At 40.8% G+C, this 12,004-nt stretch overlaps 1 protein-coding gene across 1 annotated transcript; it reads left to right on the top strand.

Moving 5' to 3' along the window:
* Nucleotides 1-2,596: 2,596 nt before the first annotated feature.
* On the top strand, nucleotides 2,597-11,777 carry LOC310954493 (14-3-3 protein beta/alpha-1-like). The gene is made up of 6 exons (XM_083923950.1): nucleotides 2,597-2,716; nucleotides 3,410-3,837; nucleotides 8,324-8,447; nucleotides 9,639-9,802; nucleotides 9,889-9,984; nucleotides 10,711-11,777. The coding sequence occupies exons 2-6, from the start codon at nucleotides 3,538-3,540 to the stop codon at nucleotides 10,783-10,785; spliced, it is 759 nt and encodes a 252-aa protein (XP_083780076.1). The 5' UTR covers nucleotides 2,597-2,716; nucleotides 3,410-3,537; the 3' UTR covers nucleotides 10,786-11,777.
* Nucleotides 11,778-12,004: the final 227 nt, after the last annotated feature.

Here is a 12,004-nt window from a genome sequence, read left to right as displayed (position 1 = left end):
AAAGTAAAAAAAGAAAAAATAAAGAAGAGAAAAACACACTAAAACTAATAGCAGAAATAAATAATGTAATTCAAGCACTAGGAAGTTTCCTCAGCATCGTCAGAATAACAGTGATACATTTGCTAATATAAGCAGCAGTTGGTCCTAGTTTTGATGAAATGCCTCCAAAGATCCCTTTGTGAAAACCTCGACCTCTCCAACCGGAGACATTGCGAAATTTGACGGATCCAACTATTATGAGTCGGTGGAGAAACATGTTTCCATTTAAGGAGAATATTACGCCTGGCGACCAGGGTGGTGAAGGCCACGACACGTTGCGTAGTGATGGGCAGATTTTTAGACGGAGGGAGCCCAAAAAGAGCAGTCAGGGGATTTGGTTCCAAATTTGTGTTAAGAGCGGTTTGAAATATATGGGACCAAAATTCAGCAAGCTTCAGGCACGTCCAGAACACTTGTGCGTGGTCGTCTCGGTGCTTTTAAAGAAATCACATGATCCTGCATGACTCTGCTCAGCTGTCATGGCATTAAAATGTCCGTCCCGTTGCCATAAATAGGACCTTCTCACCAGAGCATCAAATCCAGAGCTGAGAATAGTCCCCATCGGATGCACTTTGAGTTTGATTAACATGTGCTTAAAACTACAGGGAGCAGCTGTTTAAGAGGATTACTGAACTAGGTAGGCCTATATATCTGTGTTCAGTAGGTTACTATAACAAAAGACTTACATGTTATTTAAGATAATACAAGTTATATACAATATAAACAACCAAGCAAGTGACATCAGTAACAGAAATAAATATAAAATGTATAAATTACTGGACAAAGCTAAATAATAATTAATAAATAAAGTTACATAATAAAATAAAATAAAAATCAGTAAAAATACAAGAAGTCAGTCAGGAAATATTGATACAGATGTAGGGCTATAGCAATTTTACAACATCTTACAGGTTTTTTTTAATAGTTTTATCTCATTTATAAAAACATCAGAAATAGGAATAGTTTTTAAGAAACAACATTTGTGTATAAAGTATTTTGCCAAAATAATGAGATTATTGTAACCAAATTCTACTTTTAGGAAGCCGGAAAGTAGTTGGTTTTTGTATTTTCATGAGATATGGACACAGAATAATGCATCCCCGAGTCCGTCTTTGTCCACTCACCTAATTACCAAAAGGTTTCAGGTAGCATTTCTGTTGTCCAGGGGGGTGGACATACCAGAGAGGAAACTGATCCTTCTCAGGAAGTGCAGAGGCCGTTTTATCCCCTATACACACACAGTAGGACAGAACAGTCAATCACTGAGATATTTGGAGTGTGTTCATCTATATTTCTGTCCCTAAAGCATAATACAGATTAAGTGGTTTCATATGAACCTAAAATGAGGGGTAATAATAGAAAGAGGTGGATTAATGCACAGGCCAAGGCTGCAGTTTAGGGGTGTGCAGAGGCCCTGGATTGGTCAGACTATTTTTTTTTTAATTTACTACACTGGGGGGAAATGCCTCCTATTAGGGCCCTTAGAAACATTTAAAAAAATAAGTCACTGATTGGATAGATATGGGACACATTTACCCAATCATTTTAAGTGGTAAATGGACTTTCTAGTCTTCTGACTACTCAAGGCGCTGCTTTCACACTACTTGTCACATTCACCCATTCACACAGACATTCACACTGATGGCAGTGGACATCTGCACACCTCTAATCTAACCATTCACACACCCATGCGCTGCACGGCATGCAATTTGGGGTTCAACGTCTTGCCCAAGGATACTTCGACATGTGGATGGGACCACCAATCTCTCGAATGTTCCCGTCTGAGCCACAGTTGCCCGTCATGTGGCGGGGTTTGCAAATTGTCAGAAAGGAAATAGCAGAGCACGAAGAAGACAAGCGAAAATTCCTAAATTAGAAGGATTTTTTTACAAGGTTGCAGACTCTTCTTCTGCTCTGGTTGTTTTTTTCTGATAAAGCTTTGTTAATAATGTGGGGGGCCCAAACAAACAGTAGCCTAGGGGCCCATGACCACCTTAATCCGCCACTGGGATGATAATAATAACTCTGGGAGACAATTGACTTGTCCATGCCCATTGGTTCCTAGTAAAAAATACATAAATACTTTTCTTTGTATAAAAAAAATCATTAAAAAACAATTTGTCACAAAACAAAAAAGCTGGGTAACCTACTGAATTCAGCATCTTACTCAAACAGAGCAGCTGGTGTTTGTGAGATTGACTCAAAATGAATCACGTATGGGATTTATGAACAGTATGAACGTTATAAAAGATTACAAATAAAACATTTAAGATGAATGTCGAGTGAGTGCCACACCCGCCTACAGTGCCTACAGCGTGTGAAAAAGCAGGGAGTGATTGGATGAGCATCACCATGGCAATGCGATGACGTCTTCATCCCTTGCTCTAATTGGAGGAAACCCCGTGGCCCCAGCCGCCGCAGCGTTCCGGTCTATCTAACGTTCCCCTCGAAGGACCGCCTCTTTCTCCACCGCGCTAAGGATACTATTGGTTCTCACCGCTCCATCTCGCTGTCGATCAAGCGAGATTACGCTTTATGATTGGACAGTCGACATTCACACGACCCGGCCCCATTTCAGCAGGTTAAGTTGTAGTTTCGCTGCTATTGCCGTTCTTTGCCTTCCTTACCAACCTCTCAAATCGGATCAATTTGTGGAGCAAATTTGGACCTCTCTAAGGTCAGAGACGATGAGTATTTTTTCTTCTATCTTTTCTTTACGTATATGATGACTAGTTGTTGGCTAAACTCACCGTGGTTCGTTTGGTGTATCGTACGCAAACGGGACATTTTTTATTTGAAAGGAGTGGCCGCTGTAGCTAACGCCAGCTAGCTCTCTTGCTAACTTGCTATAGCTCGCTGCAGCAGACAGCATTGTGGCGGGTTGCTGTGCGGAAAACGGGGCTTTGCCAGCAGATCGAATAACGTTATGCTTCCTACAGTGGTGTACAACATGTAATACAGAAACCGTTTAAAAAGGCGAAGTCTGTTCTTTAATTTACATGTAATTTATCAGAAAGGATGTACGTCAATGGTGGCGGAATTGGGGCTGGTAATTTAGTAATTAAAAGTAAATGTTGCTTTTTTTCGTTTTGATCTTTTTTTAAACGTTTGCTGTTCTTTTTAATGTTACGGTGATCCAACGTTTTTTGGACACCAGCTGCATAACGTCGAGTTTTTTTAATCTTATTTTTCACGCCTTTATCGGGATAGTATAGATGGAGAGTGACAAAATGGGAGAGCGCAGCAAAGGGCCGCTGCAGCTCTCTGTATAAGGGGCGCCTGCTCTAACCACCGATTATGACTGGTGAAAACGGAGAGTTTTGTCGACACCGAAGCTAATACTAATTTCATCCACTCCTTTTTTTCACAGCTTGAAACGTCACTGTGGGGAATAACAGCATCGATCCCTTTGCTACACCCATTCTCTAACTCCTCGATTGTCGCATATCTCCCGGATTTCCAATTTATCAGTGCCCCCCTCCAAAAAATATATAAACTATGGAAAGAACGGATCTTATTCAGAAGGCCAAGCTGGCGGAGCAGGCTGAGCGCTACGACGACATGGCCGAGTCCATGAAGGAGGTCACGGAGAAGGGAGGCGAGCTGTCAAACGAGGAGAGGAACCTGCTGTCCGTCGCCTACAAAAACGTGGTCGGGGCGAGGCGCTCCGCATGGAGGGTTTTGTCCAGCATCGCTTTAAAGACCGAAGGAGGCGACAATCAGAAGAAGAATCAGCTGGTCAAGGAGTATCGCGAGACTGTGGAGAAGGAGCTGCAAGCTATCTGCAACAACGTTCTGGTAAAAAAAATGTTCCCCTTTTATTTAAGTTTGATCAGTGCTGCAGTGTGGTTTTATCAATACTCCCCCACTCTTGCTCATGGGGCACACTTAGAAATTGGTTGAAGTAACCAACCAGTTGCTCATCTTGAAGGGTTAACATGTCCGCATTTAGTGTTCACAGCTGGCTGACTTCGTGACACATCAGTAGTGAAAAAAATTAAAAAAGAAGTGACACATTGTTACTTTAGTCCAGTATTGTGTGTCAAATGGCATTTGTCCTGTTTCCTGTGAGCTGCTCTCTTGTATGAAGGACAAGGAAGTATTATGTAGTCCTCCCACTGTTGGATTTAGAACAATGGGCTTGAAACCTTGTGAGGGCGTGAACTGACAAAAGGTCGTAGTGACTACGCCAGCAAGGTGTGTCTGAATGGGTGGGGAGAGAACTTGGGAGGACTCACACATGACTGATAGCTGTATACTGTGTGCTACTCAGTATCCATGTAGTCCCATCTGGCAGAGAGGAGCCTAATGTGGCTAGCCAAGTGCAAGAATTTACATGCCTAAATGACTCGTACACTCCCTAAAGCCCAGTTTGTACGGATCAAAAAGGACCACCTCCTGCAGAGCCATTTTATGAAACCAATGAGGCTGCCCATAACAGTTGATCTAAATGCATTCTCAGACTTAACACTCCACATTTAAAGGCTTAGTTTCACTGGTGGGGGGGGGGGTGCGCTATACTTTCACCTCTTGTTTTAATCTAACGTAACAGCACAGATTGATGCTAGCCTGCCATGGTAATGGCTTAAGAGGAGATCTGTGTGCATGCTTAACTGTAAGACTGACATCGTTTCTGAGCTGCTGTCTTTAAAAATGCACTGCAAAGCTGCATTGGCCATCCATTTTCAACCAGCTTTCCATATGTGCTCCTGAGAATATGCACTTACACAGCTGTGACTCAGCTTTCAGTAACTGTGTTAGTGAGTGTTGACTGAGGGTTTGCCAGCAAAGAAGGGTGTGTCAGTCCTCATGTCTTAACTTGTCTGCAGAAGCCTGACAGGTTAGGCACCTACAGAGGCCTCAATAGACAAGTACATTGCTGTGTCTTTAATACACAGCATACTGTGAAACCAGGCAGACTTGCATCTTTTCTTAAAAACTGCAGGTTTAGTAGGGAAGTGACAGGGGCTTGGGGATGTTTGGCTCCAGTTTCCACACATTATAAATGGAGGTAGCTTTTGTAGACCAGATGTGGTGCCAGCTGAGCAAATTTGGTCTCTTCACTCTTCAGAACATGTCACTGTTAGACTGTACCTTGAAATCTGAAGCTTGCAAACAAGTAAAATACAAACGTTAGTTGGGTTCCTTCACATGGATTTCCAGCACAGGCTTGTCTGGTATTCTAGTGGTGGGACATTTCAAAATTAAACTCTGGTCAAAGTTGTAAAGAGTGCCACATTGTTCTGTCACCATCTTGCTTGATTAACACATTTGCTGAGTTATAAAAATAAACAATAACTGCCTTGTAGTGTGTTTTTAATGGATGTGATAATGGGGGATTAATCCATGCTGGGGAAAAATGTAGAAAGTCTTCCTGACATGTAAAGGCACTCACACACATCAGTCAGGCTTAAATCCAGCAACACTCGAAACACTGAAATCAGAGCTTTGTATAAAAAAAGCCTTTAGAGCGAGGCTACCCCTCTTGTCTATTGTGCAGAGCATGCAATGAAAGAGGAATGCTCAGCACTTGAGAAATGCGCGCGTTTCGTCTGAGCCAATCTTTGTGTCAGTAAATGACTGGGGAGTGGCTGCTGCGGTGGGTTTGGCTCAGACAGTGGCAGCTTCTTTCTCTCAGGGTTTTCTAAAGGGAAATCTCTTTTTTTTTTCTTAAACTTTTAAAATAAATACATTTTGATTTAAAGGCAAATATGTTTATATCCTTTCTAAACACCATATTGCCTTTTTACAGGTTTTTGTTTTTTCTAAATTGTTTAATTTGTGCATAAGAAATGATTTCACCGACACAGATTAGCCCTGGTAATCTTTCCATGTCCATTAAAGGATGAATGACTTAGCAGAGTGTAATCACAGGATGTTTGTTCATTCTGCTACGTCTGCTTAATGCTCGACATATTCGGAATCTGATTTTGGGTCTGACAGATGCCGGGTTCATGGCACAGTTAGCTGCAGATCGTTAACGTTAGCTACCTGGGCGGGCAGCTCTGGCTCCGTATCTGTCCTTCCATCTGTGGGGCAACTGTCATACCACGAGTCAGTGATCCATCCAAGAGGCTCCACTGCCCGCCGCCTCCTGTCTGAAGCCGGCTCAAACATGCAGGCTTATGGCTGATTCTCTGCGATGTTTAGTTATCTTGATGAGCCATTTGTGTGCTTCCATTTAAATCTCATTACTGCTTGATAGAAAATCCCGGAAGAAACTAGAACATAGTTTACTAAAGTCTCCAGCTACTGCGGCTACACGCGGGGCTATGAGCACAAGCAATAGAGGGCGGGGCCAGATGCAAAATTCCTCACTGAGAAATGGTAGATGTGCTTTCCAACTCCATGTCTGAGTTTTTTATTTATTTTAATTTTATTTTTTTCAACATTCTATGTGGTAAAACAAAATATTAATAATAGCGTTGTTTTTAAATGAACACGTGTCTGGAGTGGGACGTTAACTTAACCACTACAGGAGCTTATGTTAGCTTCAGGGCTAACGCCCCTTCACTTTAATCTGCAGAGAAAAGACACAGGGTGTTGGCTTAGGCCTTGAGATTATTCACTGACAAACTGCTCTGCTTCATTCACAACACCTAAGTAAATTATCGCTAAATAACTTGGACTCATGGACTCTGTTGTGGTGGTACAACAAAACCACTCAAGTGGTTGATTAAACTTTAACTTTTGCCCAAAAAACATATTCAAAGTTTGTTTGTAAATCAATATTAGTATTCAAATATATAAGAATATTTATTAATAATATTTTTACCATTAAATATCCTATATTGGTACCAAAATTAAGTTGTATATGTTTTTATGTCCACCAGTGGGCAGTATTAATGTCAATAGGCAGGCAATGATGTTCTCAGAAGGAAAAACAAAAAGTCCAGGCCTGTAAAGTGTCACGCATTGAGCGTGAAAGTCACTGTTTTCGGTCTTTGGTCACCCACTCTCGCCACACATAGTATTTTTTTTACGCGAGAAAACAATGTCAATACCAAAATGTCATGGAACAGGCAGAAATCAAGAGCTGCCACTTACCAGCGGCCATCCAATCAAAAAAAAAAATAACAGGCCTACACAAGATCCAATCAGAAAATAGCACTATTGTATCTGGGTAAGATTTTACGCAACAATCGATGAAAATAAAAAAAGCATAGTAAGCCTTGGAACTCCGAGCATCGCTTTCAACACAGATTAAGTCATCTGTCATCTGTTACATAACTACAAATTCACAACCTGACTGCTGTTAGAGAATGTTGCCTAGATAATTAGCATCAGTTGTTCAATGCTGAGTGAAACTACCCCATTCCTGACCGTTCCTGCGTGATGCTAACGTCACCTACAGGAGCCCAGATGGCCAATAATAATCTTGCTAACGAGCTCGCGATTCACAACTTCACCAGGTGTGAAAAAGTCTCAGAATCTGAATTGAAAAAACGTTTACAATTTACAGTAAATAATGCACATAACCAGTTCAAATATTAAGGGCTGCTTAATAGTCGTTTGAATATCATTATGTTTTTTTATATTCAAATTATATTTGAATGTCGAAGTTCGGAGTCAAAGCCGTATCGATTAACAGAGCAGATCTGCTCACACACTCAACCAGGGGTGTGGAGAGCTACTGTCCTGCATGTTTTAGGTTTCTCCCTACTCTAACACACCTGAGTCTAATGATTATCCAACCTTGATAAGCTTCAGCAGCTTGATTACGAGTAGATCATTAGAGTAAAACATGCAAGACTGTAGCTTTCCAGGAGCAAGATTGGACCCCACGCCCTAGACTGTCCTAATTGTGAGTAATTTTCAGTAGGGATGCCTAATCTTTCAAAATCAGAAATACGACTGCTGTCAGCAATAACCAAACATTGCTATACAGTGCTGACGGGAAGAGAAGGCTTATAGAAAGAGTGGACTCTGGGCACAAGACAGTTGGGGACACAATAGAGGGCTTTTCCTAGTTGTAGACATTTGGGAGAGACTTTACCTGAAACTGGAATTGTACTGAATTTTACTCCATTTATCAATGAGCTGAGGAGTAGTCGTCAGCCTTATGCCCTAAGTATATTTGGGGAACCCATTTTAATAACAAAACTTTTATCTTTATATTTTTGTCTGCCTCAGAGATGGAAGCCATCTGTGATCCATCAAATAGTGGCCAATCTCCCCTCACTCTACATTGATTCATAACTCACACTGACAGCAGACCCATCTGTGTTGTAAATGAATCGCAAGCATCAAATTAAATCAGTCATTTTTTTTTGTTTCTTCACAGAAACTGCTGGATGAGCATTTAATTAAAGACTCCAAACAACCGGAGAGCCAAGTCTTCTATCTAAAGATGAAGGGGGACTACTATAGATACCTTGCTGAAGTTGCCTCTGGAGCTGAGAGAGACGGTGAGTTCACAGTTGTACTCTTTATTTTATTTCGAAAGGCATTTCATCCTAGGATGCAAAATCTTTAGTGATTTGTTCTTTTGTTTCTTACTACTTTGCTTCTGTTTGTATGTACTGTAGCTGGGAATGATGAGGTGTCAAGTCTTCTTTTTTTATTTGAATGTACAGCCCTTTATTTAACATCCAGGCCTCTTTACACTACAAATAGGAATGTGTCAGATTCTATCCAAGAGCTGGAAATGACGTCAAGTAGGGCAATGTGTCACGGTCGTGTGACCACAGGGCCCCATCTCATAGGAGGGTATAATAAGAGCTATTCGGCCTCCAGCTTTCCTTCGTGAAAAAATGTGTAGAGACAGAATTTCTTGCCCACTGTTCTTATTTTGTATTTCAGATACAATTAAGGAATGAATGTAGGGGCTAATGCAGCCATTTTGCAGACTTATTAAGCAAGTTAACCACTTCTGAAAAACTGAACAAACATCAAATTATTACTTTTTTTTTCAAACAGCTGAGGTTGGGTAAAGTTGCCAGTTATTAATACACTAGTTTGCTGTGAATACTGCGCACAACTAGCGGCTGTATTCACACCCAGAGATATTTTCTACTAGGAAGCTGGGAGGCTAAACTAGATTTCGGGTTTGCAGTGAATGTGTGAAAGGGGCTAAATATTCAGGCAGCCACCTATTATCTTAGCACAAAGACTAGAAACAAACAACACTACACTGTCTTTGTCCAAAGATGACAAAATCTACCAGCACATCTAAAGCTCACTAATAATCATATTATATCTCAGTTTAATTTGTGCAAAAATTGAAATGTAAAATGTTTTACCGGCAGTTATGTGCTATTTCTTGCCCAGGGGCAGTGACCTCCTGACATATCTGCTGACTGCTTTGCAGCTCCTGTAACAAGTGTTTTGTGTCTGGCACATAACTGCTCACAAAACCACAGATATTTCATTTTTACACTTGGATTTTTGTATAGAAAGTAGTGCTTTAATGTCATGTTCGATACAATGAGTTTTATTTCTGTAGCTTTTACTAGAAATGTATATAATAACTGTTAGTTTCTAAGATGCCATGTTTGGACAAATTTTTTTGGCAGAATTTAACTTTAAAATCTATAGTGGGCTTGTATCTTAACCTTAAGATATACATACACTGATGAATTTCTGTTTTCTGTCTGCAGCGACCATTGACAACTCACAGAAAGCATACCAGGAAGCCTTGAACATCAGCATGGTTAATATGGACTCCACACATCCCATCCGCTTGGGCTTGGCGCTTAACTTCTCTGTCTTCTACTATGAGATCCTCAACTCCCCACCAAAAGCCTGTGAACTGGCGAAAAAAGTCTGCGTACTTTCTTATAAAAATCTGTCACTTTCCCACAGTTGTATCATGTCGCCAGCGTTGACATTTTCCTTTTTTGCTGACAGGCATTCGATGACGCCATTGCAGAGCTCGACCAGCTAAATGAGGAGTCCTACAAAGACAGTACTCTCATCATGCAGCTCCTCAGAGACAACCTGACAGTGAGTCTTTTGCTTTTACACGACACAAAAATGACACGCTCATGTTTGCCCCAATGTCTGTCCTATAGTCTCAGTATGCCTCAATCAAACTAAAAAGTTGAAATGGCCTCACTTGAAGGTAAGGACAAAAGCTGGCTGTCATAGTAAGGGGAGAGAGGCGATGAACCGTACAAATAGGTGCAACTGCACACACTTCCCCACAGTTAATACAGCGATGAAAAACCTGGAATAGTCATGTTCTGCACATCCCGAAAGGTCTTGGGTAAGGTTGTTTACAGCTCCAGGATTTGATGCAGAGAACATACTGCGTGAGGTGAACTCAAAATAGCTGCTTCATTGTCGCTGCACAGACCCTTTTCTTTTAGAAGCTGTGTGTTAAGCAACTTCTGCTGACGGTCCGTAAATGATACATTTGGATGATTATCCAGTCCTACTGTGTACAAAAACACACTTGTGGTTTATTTTGACACCAAATATTATACAAACTTTGCATGTGTACGCATATGGATTCATGATATTTATGAAGCAGTATCAGTCTCAGTCCAGCTGATTTCCTACTACACTACTACGCGTGTCAGATTGCGTGTTTTGGGAAGTCGTCACCTCCCCGCCAATTCCGCCGTTGCAACAGAGATTTCAAATGCTGTTCGACAACCTGACCAACACTTTGTTTGAAGAATACCTGTATTCCGATGAATTTGTAAAAATATCTTTGTCCTTCCTCAGTTATGGACATCAGACACCGCTGCTGAGGAGGGCGATGCTGGAGAAGCAGGAGAGGGTGGCGAGAACGAGGGCTAAACGCGAAACTCAACGTTTGGGTCCTCTCCAAAAACGAGAAAAGGAAAAAGAAAAAAAAACTTTTTACACATCCTTCATTCCTTATTGCTCCACTCAAACATTCTACCAATGAAACCCATTGCTGAAAAGAGTCATGTAAGGAAATAATAATAATGAAAAAAATAATTCTTTTCACAATGTAGATTTGGACAATTGGTGAAAAGAGAAACCCTCCATTCCTTTTGGTTTGTGTTTGTCCTGGCCTTCCCATTTGTGCAGTTTCAGCTGTAGAAAAGTGATTGATAGCTTGACACGGTATCAGACTCCTAGCTCAGTTTAGAGGCAAGAAAACTTAAGGCCCATCATTGAAACAACTGGAAGCTTAAATCCCATCATTTAAAACGGATTGGATTTTTTCCATAAGAAATGTTAAATATAAGAACTAGTTTCCCCCAAACCTTTTTTAAGTGTCTGTCTCTACACAGTTACGTGGTACGGTTACAGCAACTATAGTCAACTTCAAGCAGATACAATTTTCATACTGCAGGGAAAGCTAGTGCACTTTACATGCTGGCAACAAATGCTATAATACAGCCAAGTAGTGCCAATTGGTTAAATCCTCACACTTTGCCCTGGTTATAATGCCACTCTTTCACTGAAGCATGCCTGTTGTTTGGGGGGAAATGGTGGGGGGCTTGTCTGACCAAATGCAGGGACCTTTTTAATGGGAAGAAGACAATTCTGTCATGCATGTCTCTTGAGATATTACACTGGAATGGGAACAAATGCTGTAACACACAAAGTCAAAAGTGTCAAGTTTAGTAATTTTCAATGCAGGTTTGTACACATCCTACAAGTGGGTGAGTTGTTAGTCTGTCCAGTGATTGTCATTAGAGATTTGGACCACTATTGTTTTGCTATTCATTCAATTGTAGTCCCCAAAAGCCTTGTGGAACTGTTTGAATCCCTATGTATCAGCTATGTTAACATGAATAAAACATTTTATAAACCAAGTCCAAGTTTGTCTTCATTTCTATTTGCTTACAAATGTACTTGCATGTTTGTAGTTTCTCTGTATGTGTTCTTACTTTATTCTAACATAACTTTGTATTATAATGGTTCTGACAACCTTGGATGAGAATAATTCATCACAATTTAACAAGTCGGTCCATTCTGCCCAAGTTTGTTTAAAAAAATTATCCAACTGAACTAAAATTGTAAGTTGAGAGCAGTTCTGCTC

The sequence above is a fragment of the Echiichthys vipera genome, assembly GCF_963691815.1.
Source record: "Echiichthys vipera genome assembly, chromosome: 12".
In the NCBI taxonomy this organism is placed as follows: Eukaryota; Metazoa; Chordata; class Actinopteri; order Perciformes; family Trachinidae; genus Echiichthys; species Echiichthys vipera.
The sequence above is the reverse complement of the archived record's forward strand: the minus strand, read 5'-3'. Positions and strand labels throughout refer to the sequence as shown.